The sequence below is a fragment of the Eublepharis macularius genome, chromosome 3 (genome assembly GCF_028583425.1).
Source record: "Eublepharis macularius isolate TG4126 chromosome 3, MPM_Emac_v1.0, whole genome shotgun sequence".
Lineage (NCBI taxonomy): Eukaryota > Metazoa > Chordata > Lepidosauria > Squamata > Eublepharidae > Eublepharis > Eublepharis macularius.
Genome location: NC_072792.1, coordinates 3,875,527 through 3,893,047, shown reverse-complemented (window position 1 = coordinate 3,893,047; position 17,521 = coordinate 3,875,527). Strand labels below are relative to the sequence as shown.

At 48.6% G+C, this 17,521-nt stretch overlaps 1 protein-coding gene across 1 annotated transcript in view; it reads right to left on the bottom strand.

Moving 5' to 3' along the window:
• EPSTI1 (epithelial stromal interaction 1) overlaps positions 1 to 17,521 on the bottom strand; it is a 78,367-nt gene that overhangs the window by 20,601 nt on the left and 40,245 nt on the right. The window contains exons 8-10 of the mRNA XM_054973042.1: positions 10,647 to 10,730; positions 7,165 to 7,238; positions 6,717 to 6,819 (exon numbers count right to left, since the gene is read on the bottom strand). Coding sequence (XP_054829017.1) covers positions 6,717 to 6,819; positions 7,165 to 7,238; positions 10,647 to 10,730 — 261 coding nt within the window. The remainder of the gene's footprint in view (positions 1 to 6,716; positions 6,820 to 7,164; positions 7,239 to 10,646; positions 10,731 to 17,521) is intronic.

Here is a 17,521-nt window from a genome sequence, read left to right as displayed (position 1 = left end):
TGACCAGACCGAGGGTCGCCGTGTCTGACGAGACCGCCACAGTGAAGTCCTTGAAGGGCTTCAGGACCTCCACTGTCTGGGTGATGGTGAGCCAATCCTCCCGGTTGAACTCACCCACCTGACTCGCACCGCGGTGCTCGGAGAGCCACGCGTGGAGTGCGGCCTGCTGCTCCACCAAGCGCTCAAGCATGGCGCAGGTGGAGTTCCAGCGAGTGCTGACGTCAGTGATCAGAGCGTGCTCTGGCACACCTGTCCTGACCTGTGTCTGGCGCAGTTCGTGCGTGGCCTTCACGCTGCGCGAGAAGTGACCCGTGAGCCTCCGACATTTCTGGACAAGTAACTGGAGTTCACGGGTCCGGGTATCCACGGGTTCCTTCGAGGAGCCCAACCCCAGCGCATCTCTCACCACTAGGTGAAGCTTGTGAGCGGCACAGTAGACGCTCTCTCGGCTCACTAGATGCGCCGCTGCCCTCATGTTCTTGCCACCGTCCGTCACCATGCATCCCACGGTGGCGGGTCCCTGGCCTATCCACTCGTCCAACTGTCTCCTTAAGGTGGCAGCGATGTTCTCCGCCGTGTGGGACACGTCGAGCACCTCGGCGTGAAGCAAGGCCTTGCAGTAGCCGGCCTGGCGGTCTCGCATCCTTCCCTGTCTAGCTGTGCTAGGCACCTCCCCCCGGCCCCCACCCAGAACCGACTCGGGTTCCCACCAGTGAGCAGTAAGCGAGAGGTACGCTTGCTGCACACTTGGGCAGGTCCAGATGTCCGATGTGAAGTGCACAGTTCTCCCGGCAACCCGGGACAGCTGTGCCTTCACATGATCCCTGGCAGCCCTGTAAAACGAGGGCACCACCGATCTGCTCAACGACGTGCGAGCAGGGACGGCGTACCAGGGAAAGCAATCTTGGAGCAGCCCTGAGAAGCCGAAGTCTTCAACTACGGAATACGGTTGCCCATCCACTGCTATCATGTTGACGATGTGGCGCGTGATGCGCCTGCTCGCCCTCCGGATCCCCTCTCTGGGCACACTAGCGCCCTGCATACCAAGCATCTCCGGGAGAGAGGCTTGGCGTCCCTTTCCTGCAGGTACCCTTGGGGGGAGAGCACCAGAGGAGCCTGCCTCCTTCTGGCTAGCTGGCGGCCGTGCGGCGCCACTCGAACCCTCCTCCCAAAGAAGCACCGCCTGGTGGTGCCTCTTCATATGGTGCCTCATCCCAGACGTGGAGAGATGCCACACATCTTTGCCACGGCTGACGCGCTGCCTACAATGCAGGCACAGGGCTGCTCGGGGATCCTCCGTTGTCTGGAAGTGCTTCCAGATTTCGGAGGAAAAGGGCATCCCACGCTTCCCAGGAGAAGCGCGTTCGGGACCACCCTGCGGCACCTCCTGTGAGGTGCTCTGGCCGGACACACCGTGTCCCACTCTCGGCCGGGCAGGTGGGGATGGACGAGGCTGAAGGGGCAGAGATGTGGGCTCTTCCACCACAGTCTCTGCCTCTTCCTCCCGCGTCCTCTCCTCCTGCACAGCCGCGAGAGGCCTGCTGCTGGCCTCAGAGGAAACTGGGGTGGACCGCCCCAGGGGGGGTCTCACGGGCAGTTCCTCCAACATCCTCCGGGTTCCTGGGGTGAGCGGGAGCGCAGGGAAAGTCATGTGCTCCGCGCCCATCCCAGGAGACACCACATGCTGCCCCTCCTCCAGCAGCTGGCTCGCAACCACTGGAGGAGGAGGAGCCTCAGCAGCAGGCCCCTGCCCAGTGCCAGCCCCTGCCTCACGCACCCGGGTTGGGGGTGGCCCTCCAGCAGCTGCCTCAGGAAAGAGAGTCTTGCGAACCCTCTTCCTGTCACCAGAAGCCAGGCTGGTGAACGGCAGCAGCGCAGGGGAGGGCCTCCTCCGCTCAGATGGAGGGGCTGCCGCAGCAGTCCCCCTCCCCCTCCCCTCCTCCCCTCTAGATTTCTCCCTAGCCTTTCCCCCGGGTCCCCTCTCTGCTTTCCTCTCTGACATACTTTCCCCTCCCAAATTCAACCCTAACTAATCAGAAAAGATTTAGAAAACAAAGGTCAACTTTGTTTTCAAGACCTAACTAACCTGCTATAAATCTGTGTTTCTAGTGGCTCTGTGACTTGGAGATGAACAATCAAGTGCCTTTTTAAGCAACCCTATTTATGTCAGGGAACCTGAGCCTGCCAATCAGCTGAATTCCTCTGGAATTGAGCTGGCCCTAAACCCCAATAACAGGTGACAAAGCCTTAAACACTCACACACTAGTATGCCCGGGCCGGCCTGGCACCACCACGGGTGCCAGAGATGGGCAGTGGAACCCTAGTTATGGGGGCACTAATGGGAAGCCTATTGACAGCTATTACAAATTTTTATATATATATATATATATATATAGAATTCAAACCTAACACTCACTCACTAATGCTTTCCCTGCTGAGTCCCTATTTAGTTTTTTAAAAAAAACTAGGCTCGGTTTCCCTAATAATTATGTTGAGGGCAATTATCCACTGATCACCTACCAACTGGCCTACCTACCTAAGAGACACTATTTAGCGGGACCGATGTTTCTGTGGTATGTCGGTGTGGGGTGTGGATGTGGTGTTTTGAAGATGAGCCTCCCCCCTCCCAAGCTAGCAAGAACCCACCCCCAAGGCCACCCAAATGTGAACCCGGACTCGCTCACAGTAACACCAGTCCTGCAGTCCAGCGATGTTCAGGCGGTCTTGCAGCTGGTCCTCCTCTCCTCCACGATGCTGTCAAGAAAATTGGAAATGTTAGCAGAGTCAACACCACACGCCGCACACGCAACCCCAAAATTCAAGGCCCCGTTGCACAAGCCAAGTCAGCCCCCCCCCCTTAAAGGCTAGGGCCAACCAGCAGCAAAACAAAACACATCCACCCAGCAGAGCTTCTGGCCTGTGCAGGCCAGAAGCTGGCACACTCATTTTTTAGTCCTGTGAAACAGCAGTTCATGCCCACCCCACACTCAAACTTGAAAAATGAAACATGAAAGAAAGCAGGCACTGCGATCAATGCTGGCCCCCCTAACCCCCAAACAATATCCTCTTGCCCAACCAGAAAATGCCCCCCCCCCCGGCCCAAGCCATAAAGACAGAGCCAAAGCATATGCTTGCAGGTAGGCACAGCAGCAGACATAAGCTCAAAAACCAAATTTAACAACAACCCTACCAGTCCACCAGTGCAGATGTCCAGCAATGTTGATCCTCCACGCAGAGATCTGCAGGCCGATGTCAACCAAGTGCAGTCCAGTCCAGAAGAGGTCCACCAACGATAAACAACCTGAATGTGAAGCAAAACAGTGAGTGCCAGGCCAGCAAACGGGAAGGGTTACCAAAGCCGGAGCAGCAGGCCTGTGTGTGGGCCGAAGGCTGGCACAGTTGATCAGGACGGAGCCTGTTGGGAATCCTTGCAAGCAGGGGACCAGACACAGAAACGCAAGCCACACCATTCCAGATTGTGGAGCACAACTGTGAGTGCCAGGCCAGCAACCAAAAAGGGTTACCTTGGCCAAAGCAGCATACCTGTGTGTGGCCCACAGGCTGGCACAGTTGATCAGGACGGAGCCTGTTGGGAATCCTTGCAAGCAGGGGACCAGACACAGAAAAGCAAGCCACACCATTCCAGATTGTGAAGCACAACTGTGAGAGCCAGCCAGAAGAAAGGCTTCTGGCCTGTGTAGGCCCGAAGCTGGCACACTCTGGTTTTAATCTTAAAACAGTGGATCAAGCTTAAAGAAGGCAAGCACAACAACCAATGCTGAACCCCCCCCCCCACCATCAAACATTGTCTGCCCAACCTGTCCCCCAGGCCATACCTGTGTGTGGCCCACAGGCTGGCACAGTTGATCAGGACGGAGCCTGTTGGGAATCCTTGCAAGCAGGGGACCAGACACAGAAAAGCAAGCCACACCATTCCAGATTGTGGAGCACTACTGTGAGAGCCAGCCAGAAGAAAGGCTTCTGGCCTGTGTAGGCCCAAAGCTGGCACACTCTTGTTTTAATCTTAAAACAGTGGATCAAGCTTAAAGAAGGCAAGCACAACAACCAATGCTGAACCCCCCCCCCACCATCAAACATTGTCTGCCCAACCTGTCCCCCAGGCCATACCTGTGTGTGGCCCACAGGCTGGCACAGTTGATCAGGACGGAGCCTGTTGGGAATCCTTGCAAGCAGGGGACCAGACACAGAAAGGCAAGCCACACCATTCCAGATTGTGAAGCACAACTGTGAGAGCCAGCCAGAAGAAAGGCTTCTGGCCTGTGTAGGCCCAAAGCTGGCACACTCTTGTTTTAATCTTAAAACAGTGGATCAAGCTTAAAGAAGGCAAGCACAACAACCAATGCTGAACCCCCCCCCCCCACCATCAAACATTGTCTGCCCAACCTGTCCCCCAGGCCATACCTGTGTGTGGCCCACAGGCTGGCACAGTTGATCAGGACGGAGCCTGTTGGGAATCCTTGCAAGCAGGGGACCAGACACAGAAAGGCAAGCCACACCATTCCAGATTGTGGAGCACAACTGTGAGAGCCAGCCAGAAGAAAGGCTTCTGGCCTGTGTAGGCCCAAAGCTGGCACACTCTTGTTTTAATCTTAAAACAGTGGATCAAGCTTTAAGAAGGCAAGCACAACAACCAATGCTGAAACCCCCACCCCACCATCAAACATTGTCTGCCCAACCTGTCCCCCAGGCCATGCCAAGAATAAACTGCAACACCTTTTTGCAGAGGCAGGCCACAGCAGCACATTGCCCAGCATCAAAAAAATTTACAAAAATTTTAAAAAGGCCTACCAGGTGTCCTCTCAGGATGTCCAGCACAGTTGATCCTCCAGGCAGATGTCCTCCAGGCTCCAGGTGCAGTCTCTCTTCTTCTCCTCTCTCGGTCACAGCTCAGCAGCAGCAGCAACAGAAGTGTTCCAGACAGTCTTGCTCCAAATTTAAATCCCCTGCTGCAGCCTCAGCCAAAGATTTAAATCTATTGGCTGGCATGAGAATGCAGCAGTGGGATTGGTGACTCCTAAAGTCCCCAGTCCCCTGCCTTTCCCCACCCACACTCCAAGAGCCACCCTCCTCCTGCTCCCCCTCCCCTACCTGTTAGTTTTGGCGGGAATCTCTGCTGCTTTGCAAATGCAAAGTGCAATGCAATGCTTGCACCTTGCATTTGCAAGGCAAAGCAGGATTCCCTATCCTCCTTTGCAAGAGGGGTGGGGGGTGACAGAAGGAGTGAGTGATTCACTCCTTCTCCCCCCCTCCCCTCTTCTAAAAGCCTGCAGGAAGCCTTTGCTTCCAGCAGGATTTTGCTAGCCGCTTGCTAAGGCAAACGGCTAGCAAAATCAAAATGGCGATTCTCGAATGCCGAAAGAATGCCGAAAGAATCCCGAAACGTTTCGGGTTTTTCTTTCGGCAATCCCGAAACGTTTCGGCATTCCCCGAAACGTTTCGGGATTCTTGAAGAATGCCGAAACACTTTTGTTTCGGCATTCTTTCGGCATTCTGAATGCCGAAACGCACATCCCTAGTCACATGTCATTTGGCTCTGAGATAGGAAATAAAAAACACAGGCTATAATAGTAAAGAAAGGTATTACTTGCACAGAAACCAGCTCATACTGTCATAATAGGATTGGTAGCATTATTTGGATGTTATATTAAATTTTATAACATTGAACTCTTCCATAGAGCATTGTCATACTCATTATAGCGCATTAATCAACTTTAAACAGTATGTGTTTGGACATGTGTTATGTATCTCCACATTATACTTAGGAATTATTGAATGCTGTCGATCATCTTCTGTTTTTTTGGAAATAGCCAAACCGAATTAGAGAATCAATTTAGAATTCTGATTTTTTTCTCTCAGATTTGGTAAAAAAATTCCAATTTAGGGGAGTTATTTTGGATTTTATTCTGTATATTTTTACTTTGATTTGTAAGGTTCCTTGAGCAACAAGAACAGGTGGAGTCTAACCATTGGAAGTCCTGTCCTGCCTCCCAAATCCATCCAGCTGCTTTACAGCTTACCAGAAGAGCTGAATCCAGAACCATAAATGGGAGACTCCACGGAAGCTGAACCAAAATGATATGAAGCCTTTGCCCAATGACAATGACTGGGAGCAGCTACATACAGACTGTAATTTAAGCAAATGTAAGAAGTGGCCCTGTAAAGTTTCATATTTAAATTTTTAAGGACTGCATATTGTTCACCACAAATGTGAGCTCCTATTTCTCTGCCTGCAGGTATTTTCCAAGATTCCTTTCTGTTGTAACATGTACAAGGAGCGACTTAAAAGAGGCATATTCTAGGCAACCACAACTATATGGAACTGGACACTTACAATTTTGTGTTATGTTAAATGTGGGTTCAATCCCAGCTCCTTCCTTCTCAGAAGTGATTGTGCAGTTCCTCATCTTGGTTCCACACCCAGACCAGGCAGTAAATTTATTATTTGTCGTCAGTGGGGTTTTTTGTGGTGGTACTAACCAGTACTGAGTACTGGCACCTTTTGGGGGGGGGGTCCCCAAGTCCTGAGGGGGGAACTGGTGGAGACAGGGGCCAGTAGTTGCATATAAAGGGTGCACCATATATATATATTTTCCAAAGAAGGCACTGCTCATAATAGTCAAGTAACAAAATGCTTTTTGAAACCATATTTTTAAAGAATTCTTAAGATTTAGAAACATGAGGGGATTTTTACTCACCCAGCCGTCAGCACTAAAATCCATATTCCCCAAACCTTCAGGCAGGCAAGGGCCACCAGGCTGGTGACTGTGTTGCAGCCTGTCCAGAAACGCATTATTCACCCTTGGAAATAGAAAAGCAGGGGGAAATGAATGTTAAAATCTTGCCAGAAGGCAGAGATTAGCAAAGTGAATACTATATAAAAATCTGAATTGCTTTTCAGCAGTTAGGACAGACTGAACTGGGAGCTTCTTCAAGCATGAAGAGTCTCAAACCGCTCCTTTTAAGAACATTCTTATTTTACAATTTGATTACAATGGCCCTGCTGCCCAGCACAGCCCTCAGGCATGTTCTTCACCCCAACTCTACAGTGAAAAGCCACGAAAATTTAAATATTACACAAGTAAGAGGCAGGGCAAATCCCAAACTCTTAATCCAAATCAGATGATAAACTTCTATTAATTATACCTCTGCTGGTTGCTTTGATGGGCTTTTACTCTCGTTCTTTCTTCTTGTCTTTGTTTGAGTTCCAAGATTTCTGCCTGAGAAGGATAAAAAAAAGTTAAAATGATTGCCTTACAGTTATGCAGACAGCAATGATTAAGTGCACAGGATGACCACCTATTAAGTCTCTTTGCTGAGTTCTACAAATTGCTTTGCCTTGTCCTCCTGGCATTGTATTTCCCTGTGCAATGCAAAATGGATGAACCCAGAGATTCCTGTTTGGGGAAAAAACAGCCTCCTCCTGCCAGCGGGGCAGCCTGTAGCCATTCTCCAGACACCACCACTGGCTTTTTCCAGCGCTTTTCTCCTTTTGGTGGGAGTGCTCGGCTGCCTCGAGGCACTGGCTTTAAAGCCCTGGAGAATCTGGGCCCGGACAGTCTCTGCCAAAGCTCCAATGTCTATAGGAGCTCCCCAGCTTCTGAAGGCCTGTGCAGAAGACCACCTTGGGGGTGCAAGGCTGGCGTCTGGGGCCCTGGGCTTTTGCAGCCGCTGCCTCGAGAACATGGAAGCCGCTTCCTGGGAGGCTCTCTTACGCTTGCCTCCTTCTGAAGGAGATCTTTCTGTTGGTCTGGGCGTTTGACATTCAGAAGAGTTTAATAATCGCTTATCTCATGCAGCTGATAATTCTATGAAGGCTTCTTTTATGAAAACTGTATTTAGAATTTTACTTTATTTTAACCTTCTTCAGATTTTGCCAAACACTGGATTCAATGAAGATAGTATCAGGTGGGTGGCCATGTTGGTCTGTAGTAAGCACCCCTGTGGGGTGGGTGGGGCTGAGAGAGCTCTGAGAGAGCTGTGAGTCACCCAAGGTCACCCAGCTGGCTTCAAGTGGAGGGGTGGGGAATCAAACCTGGCTCTCCAGATGAGAGTCCTGCCGCTCTTCTGCTACAGTTCCAGCAGCATCTCAAAGACCAGCGGGAGCTTTCGAGAGTCAGAGCTCCCTTTGCCAGATGTAAGGAGTGGCAAAGGAATCTTTATAAATGAGGCCAAAGTGCCTCACTTTTAAAGGCTCCTTCCTTCTCCCCCTCCTCCTATCTGATAAACAGAGCTCTGATTCTCGAATGTTCAAACCCTGGAAATCTAGCTGGACTTCATGGTACTACTGGACCAAAGATTGGATTCAATGTAGCTTATAAACACCTTAAATAGATAGATTGGGCTAGAGTATGTACATGGAAAGTGTTCTCCTCGGCACCATCCTAGGAGGTAGGAATTTGGGGCACTCGTGCACTTTCCTCAGCCCAGGGCACCAAGCAAACTTCTGGGCTGATGGAGGCTTCAAACCTCAGCCTGCCCATGGGGGCAAAGCTTTTGCTTAACCAATAACCTCATCGTTCATTCTGCAACCTTCCATTTTCTAGTTAATATTAATAACAACACCATTCGATTTACATACCGCCCTTCAGGACAACTTAACACCCACTCAGAGCGGTTTACAAAGTATGTCATTATTATCCCCACAATAATCACCCTGTGGGGTGGGTGGGGCTGAGAGTGCTCTGAGAGAGCTGTGACTGGCCCACGGTCACCCAGCTAGCTTCAAGTGGAGGAGTGGGGAATCAAACCCAGTTCTCTAGATTAGAGTCCTGCGCTCTTAACCACTGCACCAAACTGGCAGTTGATGCTGCTGCCTCCCTACTCCTCCTTCCTGCACCCTCCTTCCCCCCTTAACTTCCTACGCCTCCTCTCCATGCAGCGTTTTCAGTCAGGAGGAGGAGGAGGTGGGAAGAAAGATTGTGGCAATACAATTAAGCGTCTGAGCAAAACTTCAGAAATATGCCTGATACGTGGACCTGGAAAGGACAGGGTGGAGGTATGCATTCTCTAGTTTGGCTTGGCAATATAGAGCAAATTCAGTAAAACTTGGCCATTCTTTCCAATGGTAAATGCGATTTGGGGCTTTCTGGAGGCCTGGGGCGGCATTTTAGGACTGTATTTTACCAACTTTGCTGGGGACCTACTCCTAACTGTCCTCCAATGACCCCCCAAGTTTCATGAAGATTGGACTTCGGGGGGGGGGATTTTGTGCCCCCCCCAAAGAAGGTGTCCCCAGCAACCTCCCTCTCCATTATTCCCTATGGAGAAAACTAAGGGAGCTATGTAGGAGGCTGGGGTGGCATTTTGCAAGCAAAATCCACAGAATTTGCAAGGGACCTGCTCCTAACTATCCTCTAAATACCTCCTCCCTCCCCTCACCAGGTTTCAGGGAGATTGGACCCTGGGGAAGCCATAACCTATGTCTTTCTGCAGTGGTTGTCATTTCCCCCCCCCCCACAACAGAAACAAATGGGGTGGCAGGGGGCACCTCCTTTGGGGGGGCCATAAAAGGCCCCTGAGGTCCAATCTTCATGAAACATGAGGGGGATGCTGGAAAGGGGCCTCACTAGATGATGCCATGCCCCTAGAGCATGCCACGGTTGTTTCAGCTGCTGAAAAGTGAGAGGGGAGACAGGAGCCTCTTGCACCAGAGTCCCTAGCAGGATCTGGCCCCTGTGGCAATTTTCAGAATTTTTAAAAAGGCTCTAAAATGGTGCCCTGTTCCCATGGTGGGCTCAGGGATGTGGTGTGGTCTAGGTTGGCCCAGAGACACACCCACTGGCAGGATCAGTACCCCCTTCTTGAGAAGCATGGATCCCATTCTGAATTCTAACATAGCCAGTTCTTTAAGGAGTATTTCAACCACGATTGTTGCTCAGAATTTATGGTGCACCTGGGTTACCCACAGCGGCCACCACCGCCGCTGACAATCACAAGACCAACAACATGTTTATATACTGCCCTTCTAGGCAAATTAGTGCCCAACTCAGAGTGGTGAACAAAGTCAGTGTTGTTATTATCCCCACAATACGGGTGAGGAGCTGGGACTGAGAGGAGTGGTTTGCTGGAGCCCCCCTGCAGAGTTCATGGCAGTACTGGGAGTCGAACCAGCAGAGTGCTGATTCGCAACCCAGCCACTTAACTGTTATGCTACGGCAAATGGTGACAAGACGGGCAGTCATCTTGCTCGTTGGCATTAATCCCAACATGCATGTCAACGTTAAGAAACAAACAAATTGCAGACATGCCTAGGCGAGAGAATGCTGTCTTCTTCTGGGAGAGACAACCTAATGCAATGCATGCAAGATGATGCCGAAGGTTCTGGCTCCAAATACTTCCACCTGCTAATTTCAAGGAAGGCTCTGTGGGGGGGATGCTTAGAACTGAGCACCCAGTCATGTGGACACGATATCCAACGGTCATTACTTAGCCTTTAAATGCAACACTTGATGAACTAGATGTGGTTACTGCAAGCCATAAACACAACAGTCAATTCAAACAAAACCAGGATGTTCAAATTTAAGGTCAAGGTATAGCTCTGCCTGTACTCCTCACTAATTTGAACCCCCAGTCCACACGGAAAAGCAAAGGGACCAGCCGGAGAGAGTTAGCGGCTACTTCATCACCTTCCTTCGCTGCTCTTCCTTCATCTCCTGCAGTTTTCTGTCTTCTTCTTGTCTTTGGATTTCCTTATATGTGCGGCTTCTGGCCTATTGCAGAGAAAAGAAAGCAGGACTTAAAGGCAGACATATGGAATATAACTGTCTCTCCACTGACTGCAATTATAATACCATTTGAGTAAGAGAAGCTGGCTGGCATATACAGACATAACACCCCATCTAATGAGGCAGACTGGGCTACTCTTCCCCTTCATTCACCAACTCTAGAGTTCTTACAGCTAAACTACAAGGGGCAGCAACCACAGGTCCCCCCCCCCGGCTGCTGATGCCATTCTAACAGCATCTGTAGATCCCTTAAAATTGCTGTGAGGCCCCAATTCACGGAGCGTGCATGGCAACCCCAGGACCTCTTATCCCCCCCCCCCCACCGCATCTTTTCAGGTGCCGAAACAGCAGAGGGAGGCTGTTTCAGCACCTGGAAAGGCACCTAAGGTGGGGTCCGGACTGCATGATTTTAGTGTGCATACTTGGGCAGGAAATAGGGAACACCTCTTTTCTGCACAATGAAATCTTGGTCGATTTCACACTTCTGTTGGAAGTTTCCTAATTTGTACCATTTATGTTTCAAGACTGATTTATTTAGGGGATTCATATGAGAACTACTATAACTATGGAAGGTGGCTTACCACATCACACCACCACCCAAAAACTGAGAATGCAGTTACTTCCTGAGAAATGGCTGATGGAAAGAGAGCCCCAGAAAACCCTTGCAGTCAATGTTACTAGAATGTTCAAAGCAAGGTTTGGGTCCAGTAGCACTTTAAAGACCAACAGGATTTCCCAGGGCATAAGCTTTTGAGAGACAAATATGCAAAAGAGAGGGTCAGATAAGACAGGAAAAGGGGGAGCTGATCCTGTCGTTAACAGTGCAGAGAATCCACCCAGGGAGCTGCTGGACAATACTGGGAAAGAACCAAAAAATAAAAAATGTGGAAGCAGAGAATTCCTCCTCTGAACAGGAGGTTTAAAAGGGAAAACACACACCTACTTCTTCCCCCATGCATTTTAGTACAAGCTAAGAGCTGGGGACAAAACAATATGCAAAAAGGAGAGTTGTGGCTTCCTGAAGTTCCACAGACTTTTTGTGGCATAAGCTTGTATGGACAAGAGCCCGTAAGATACATTTAGCACGATCTCACTTGGCAGATCGCAAAGTGGTAAATGGTAGGTACCACTGCATGGGGCGCAAGAGGTGGAGAGGTCTTCTTCACACACAGCTCACATGTATGCAAGAAAGCAACTGCGGTAGCTCACAGCACAACTCCCCCCAGTCTCATTCAGAATGGTAAGGACAGTAGGTCCCCGAGTTCTAGTGAGATTGTACCTGCCTTGCAACAGAAAGGTTCTAGATTCATGCAGGGGGGATTCCTTTGAACTGGCCCAAGCTCAGCTGAGCAGAGCCTTCTGAGGTGCCACCCTCCAGACGGGCAAGATCAACAATGGTCAAAACAGGGGCCTTCTGAGGGGGCGTGGCTACAGCTCCGAGGGAGAAGGAAGCATGGAAAGTTAGCTCCGTCCCTCCTCACCCTAAAGCCTCAAAATAAAACGTCGTAACAGACCTTAAAAGCGAATAAAGAAAGAAATTTGAGCAAATGAAATGCTGAGAAGAAAAAAATGAAGGCAAACGCTTCAAAAAAGCTTCAGGAATTCTTCCCAGCCTTGCAGCAGGCAGCAGAGAAGAAAAGCGCGACATCCAAAATGGCGGCTGAAAACAGCGAGGGTGAGAATAAGCCACCCAACTTATCTAGCTCGGCAGACCCAACGCTGGCCAGAATACTGGATCCATTGGAGCAAAAAATTATGACTATTCTTCAACCCTTTGAGGAACAACTTGCTGAAATAAAATCAGCTACAGACAAAGTAGCACAAAAGACTAATCATGCCCTTATATTAAGCAATTCGTTGCGATCTGAAATAGCCATTTTACAACGAGAAAATAAACAGCTACAAGAAAGACTATTGCAACTGGAAATCCAGACAAAACAATCTACCCTTAAATTCAGAAATTTTGATGAGAAGATATCTGACAATGCAGATCTACCCTCCTTTTTAGAATCATGGCTGTCACAGCATATACAACTTGAAAAGGGCGCAACCCCTATAATCACCAAGGCTTTTTGCCTGGGGTCACAAAATAATCCAAAGTATAATAAACCAAGAGATACATTAGCCATAGGGTTGCCAGCCTCCAGGTAGTGGCTGAAGATCTCCCGGAATTACAACTGGTCTCCAGGCCACAGAGATCAGTTCACGTGGAGAAAATGGCTACTTTGGGGGGTCAACTCTATGGAATTATGCCTTGTCAAGGTCCTTTCCCTCCCCAAAACCCACTTTCTCCAGGTTTCACCCCACAGATCTCCAGGAATTTCCCAACTTGGAGCTGGTAACCCTAATTAGCCACGATCCCAGACTGGAAGACAAGGAGTAAAATACTAGAAATAGCAAGAAATAAAGGATCAATCCCCTACAAAGGGGACAAATATCCAAATACTTACAGACTTGCCATCCACAATATTAAAGAAAAGAAGTGAGATTTAAAACAGAAGCATTGAGAAAAGCCCAAATAAAATATAAATGGACTAATTATACACATCTTCAAGTCAAAATACAAGATACAATCTAACGAGTTTTAGATCAGGAAGCTGGAAAGATTACTGCAAGATCTCGGCATTGAGACTTTTTCAATCAGAGACAGAATATCACAGAAAAGAAAAATGCTCAGTTCTTTATCACCCTTTAAGGATAACAAGACCCAAGCAAGACACATTTAACAAGAAAGAAAAAACAGACTGAAATGTTAAAATCCAAGCTGACACCAAACTAAAATAAACTGTAAAATGTTATGACTGGAAAATGCATATATTTAATTTCAGATTAGAGGCATGGTGGGGAGGGAACGGAGGTCACAGACTGGGCCCCCAGTTATTTACAGCTCTCCAAGTTGGTAGGAGTAGGCCAAATAGTCTATAGGGGGTGGGTTACTCTTGGGCTATAGAGAATGGTTATTAAACAACTTAATTAATCCAATTTAAATAGTGTTATTTCGTAAAGTAAGAGGGGACAGAGGGAGGGGGGTTACTTTAGCAAGGTTTATAAGGGTTACAATAATGAGTATATATTATCATTGTTGGTTTTTCTATTAATATCTGTAATGGATGGATAAAAGGTTTAACTTCATAATAATACTTATTATATATATTGAAAAAATCTTCCTTGAACAGTATTTTATTAATAATCTAATTATTATCAAAGGTGTTCAATCATCTATGTTTATGCTATAAATCCTCTATAATAAGGTTAAGATTTAAGTTAAGTCATTTAGTAAATTTAAGTCATTTAGTATATCAACCTTTAATTGAAATCCAAGTTGAAATACTCATTTGTAAGAAAATTCATGGTTATAAGGGCATATAAATCATTATTAATATGTAACAGAAGATTTCTTAGTTATCAGTGTTTAAGGACTTTCTCTCAATATTGTTAACTACTAATGTGCATAATTAAATAAACATTTGGAAAACTTAAAAAACAAACAAACGGGCCTTCTCTGTAGCAGCCCTCAACCCATGGAGTGGCCTGCCTGAGGTGCTTGGGAAAGCTCTCATTCTCTTGGTATTTTGCAAACCTTGTAAAACTATGTTCAGGAGGGCAATTTTATAAAGGATATAGGATAACATCATAATCGACTGGCCCATGAAGATGCACTGTGTTTCTACTGACATAGTAAAGAGTCCGGTAGCACCTTTAAGACTAACCTACTTTATTGTAGCACAAGCTTTCGAGAACCACAGCTCTCTTCATCAGATGCATCTGTAGCACAAGCTTTCGAGAACCACAGCTCTCTTCATCAGATGCAGCTGTAGCATAAGCTTTTGAGAACCACAGCTCTCTTTGTCAGATGCATCATCCTACTGTATGCTACAATAGGTACATATTGTACGCTACAATAAAGGTGGTTAGTCTTAAAGGTGCCACTAGACTCTTTACTATTTTGCAACTATAGACTAACACAGCTAACTCCTCTTTTTACTGACATAACACTGAACTCTGCATTAATATGTTATGTTTGATACGTATGCTTGTTCAGAGGACAGCTCTGTTTCAAAATTTTGCCGTTCCTAGTCCTTTTACATTGCTAATTAGATGTCTCCCCCTCTTGATTGTACTGAGCTGCACTGGGCAATCTCAGTGAGAAAGGTGGGCTTTACACAACATAAAAAAGCAAGTGGGCTCATTTCTGCTTTCGCTGTCATATCCACGGCTACCCACCAGGGACAAAGGGATAAAACGCTTACTCCACACTTTTTCTTCCTCTGCAAGTAGAAATTATTGGGCCAATATTTTTCCTTTTGCAATCAGTATTTTTGCAGATAGGGCAAATGACATTTGTGCTTTTGAACAATAAAAAAACTATTTTGACTCCAAAGCAATTCTTATTTGGACCTGCATTCGCCTGCACAGGTGACACTGCTGGGGTTTGCCTTCGGTGCAGAATTAGCTGCTGCAGAAGATGGGGGGGGGGGCGGTGGCAGGAAGCCTGAACAAGTCAGACTCAGAAGGTAAACCTGAGGGAGATTAAGGTCTAGTCACTAGCTTTCTTCTGCTGGTTACTGATGGTAAGAGAAACAGCAGGTACCTGAAAAGGTTTTTCTTTTTGTTGCATAGCAGAGGGGAGGGAGAAGAAAAAAACTCCCAATTGAGGTCTGGTAGCTTGGGATTCTCAACCTGTTTGTTTCCCCTCTGGTCAGAACAGGGAATGGGTAGATTTTTCACACCTCACACCAAGAAATTGTGATGACGCAGCCTGGTTTGCTATTTTAACACTGTACAAGTATCTTTTATATTGCCCAGTGTATAGTCCACAGCCCTGCCCTGGATAGCCCAGGTGAGCCTGATCTCGTCAGATCTCAGAAGTGAAGCAGGGTTGGCCTTGGTTAGCAATTGGATGGGAGACCTCCAACAAAGACCAGGGTTGCAGAGGCAGGCAATGGAAAACCACCCCTGATAGTTGTCAGGTTCAGAATGCTTCTCTGTATGTGCTAACCAAAGAAACTTCATTTTAATTCTTTTAGTGTGCTAAGTGCTTTCTTCACAGGTGCCAAGAGCTTCCCTAGCAGCTATCTCGCAGAAGAGGAATGTTTTGGCTACATCTTCTCCAGTCCTGGGAAACTCTCACTCTCTCAGCTTCAAAGGGATTGTTTTGAGAACTGTGGGGGGAGGCTGGGCCTACTGAGTCTTGATACTTTGTACTGTATTCTTTACCTCTCATTCGCAACAATACACGTGTACCAACCCAGATGTTACATCTGGGCCAGTGGACTATAATGGTTAATACTTTCAGTAAATCTTTTGAAAACAACGGACTCTTGTCTGATTGCAAAAGGTAGTCTGGATATAACTATTATCTAGCCACAGTTCTGACATTTTGTTGCGAATCACCTTTTTCCAATGCCTAAGCCGGGGCAGACGGATTCCAAAGCTGTATCCGACAGGGACCCTTTGTTTGATCCATATGCCTCCCCCGGCTCTCAAGCTTCAAGGATCCATTCAGAGAGGAACAGGGTCCTCCGTTTCTACGGTTTATACCCTCGCTCCCAGTAGGACTAATACTCGGCCCATAGCCGCTGCTGACCCGTTGATTTCTTTGCCGACGCCAACACAGTGGGGCTCGAGGCCAAGGGACATGAGGGAAAGGAGAGCTAGTACTACATTCATGCAGCCCCCAATGGAAGGCCGACGGAGTCTGGAAGTAATTGCAGAACACGCCAGTAGTCAACCGTGGTACTACTGGAATAGAGAGGCCGACCAGCTGGAGTGGGAAACGTCCCACCGCGATGTTCTGAGTTGGGACTATGCCGAAGTTACCCCGTGGTCGGGGCAACAAGATGTGAATGAACACACGTGGATACAATTACAAAGTCGAACCGTAGCCGTTGACGCTGGAATTTTGGTGGTTACAGGATTAGCAAAAGGAATCCTGGAAGGGGATCGCAAGAAGAGCAGGGAGCGGGGGCTCAAGGCATGGGAGAAATAAGGCCCTGGCCCGGGGTGGCCTGTGCTGAATCTTATGCAGAGTACGTGGATACCACGCAAGCTGCTGCTGATGAGTGTGCAGGAACTACCGACTCAAGTCGCGTACAAGTGTTGGAAGATAGACTGTCTAGCATGGAAGAAAGTTTGGCCCATGCAGTCCATTTACTCTCGGTACTCATTGTTGGAGGGTCGGAAGGAAACAGAGAGGTACTACCCCCCCCCCCGACAAACTCCGCCGTCGGGATCCATTGGACGGGGAACTACGCCTCGTCCGCTGCAAACGCCAGGGCCGAGAGGAACCCCCGTGCCAAGACAACCGATTCCTAGAGGGCTTCCTCCGCCGCCACAGCTAGTACCGAGGGGACCTCCTCCGCCGCTACAGCCAGTACCGGGGGGACCTCCTCCACTGTTACCGGCGCCAAGAGGACCCCCCCCACCAGCTCAACCTGTACCTAGAGGACCTCCGCCGCTACAGCCAGCACCGAGGGGGCCTCTTCCACGGCTTCCGCAACTGAGGCCCCAACAGCCTCCAGTGCAACCCCTTCCACAGTATCCTGACGGGGGGCCGCAACAAGTGCCAGCAGAATATTACCCACTGCCTGCGCCATTCGCCAGACAGCCGGAGCTGCCGATGGGGTGGGTGAAACTGGAAGCCACATTTGACGGAGATCCTTCCAAACTAGGATTCTTCCTCGTACAAGCGTTACAATTCTTTAACCGTTGGGGACATTTATTTGGAGATGGAAGCCAGCCAGATCGAGCACTTGGGGTCTCGTCTCCAAGGGAAA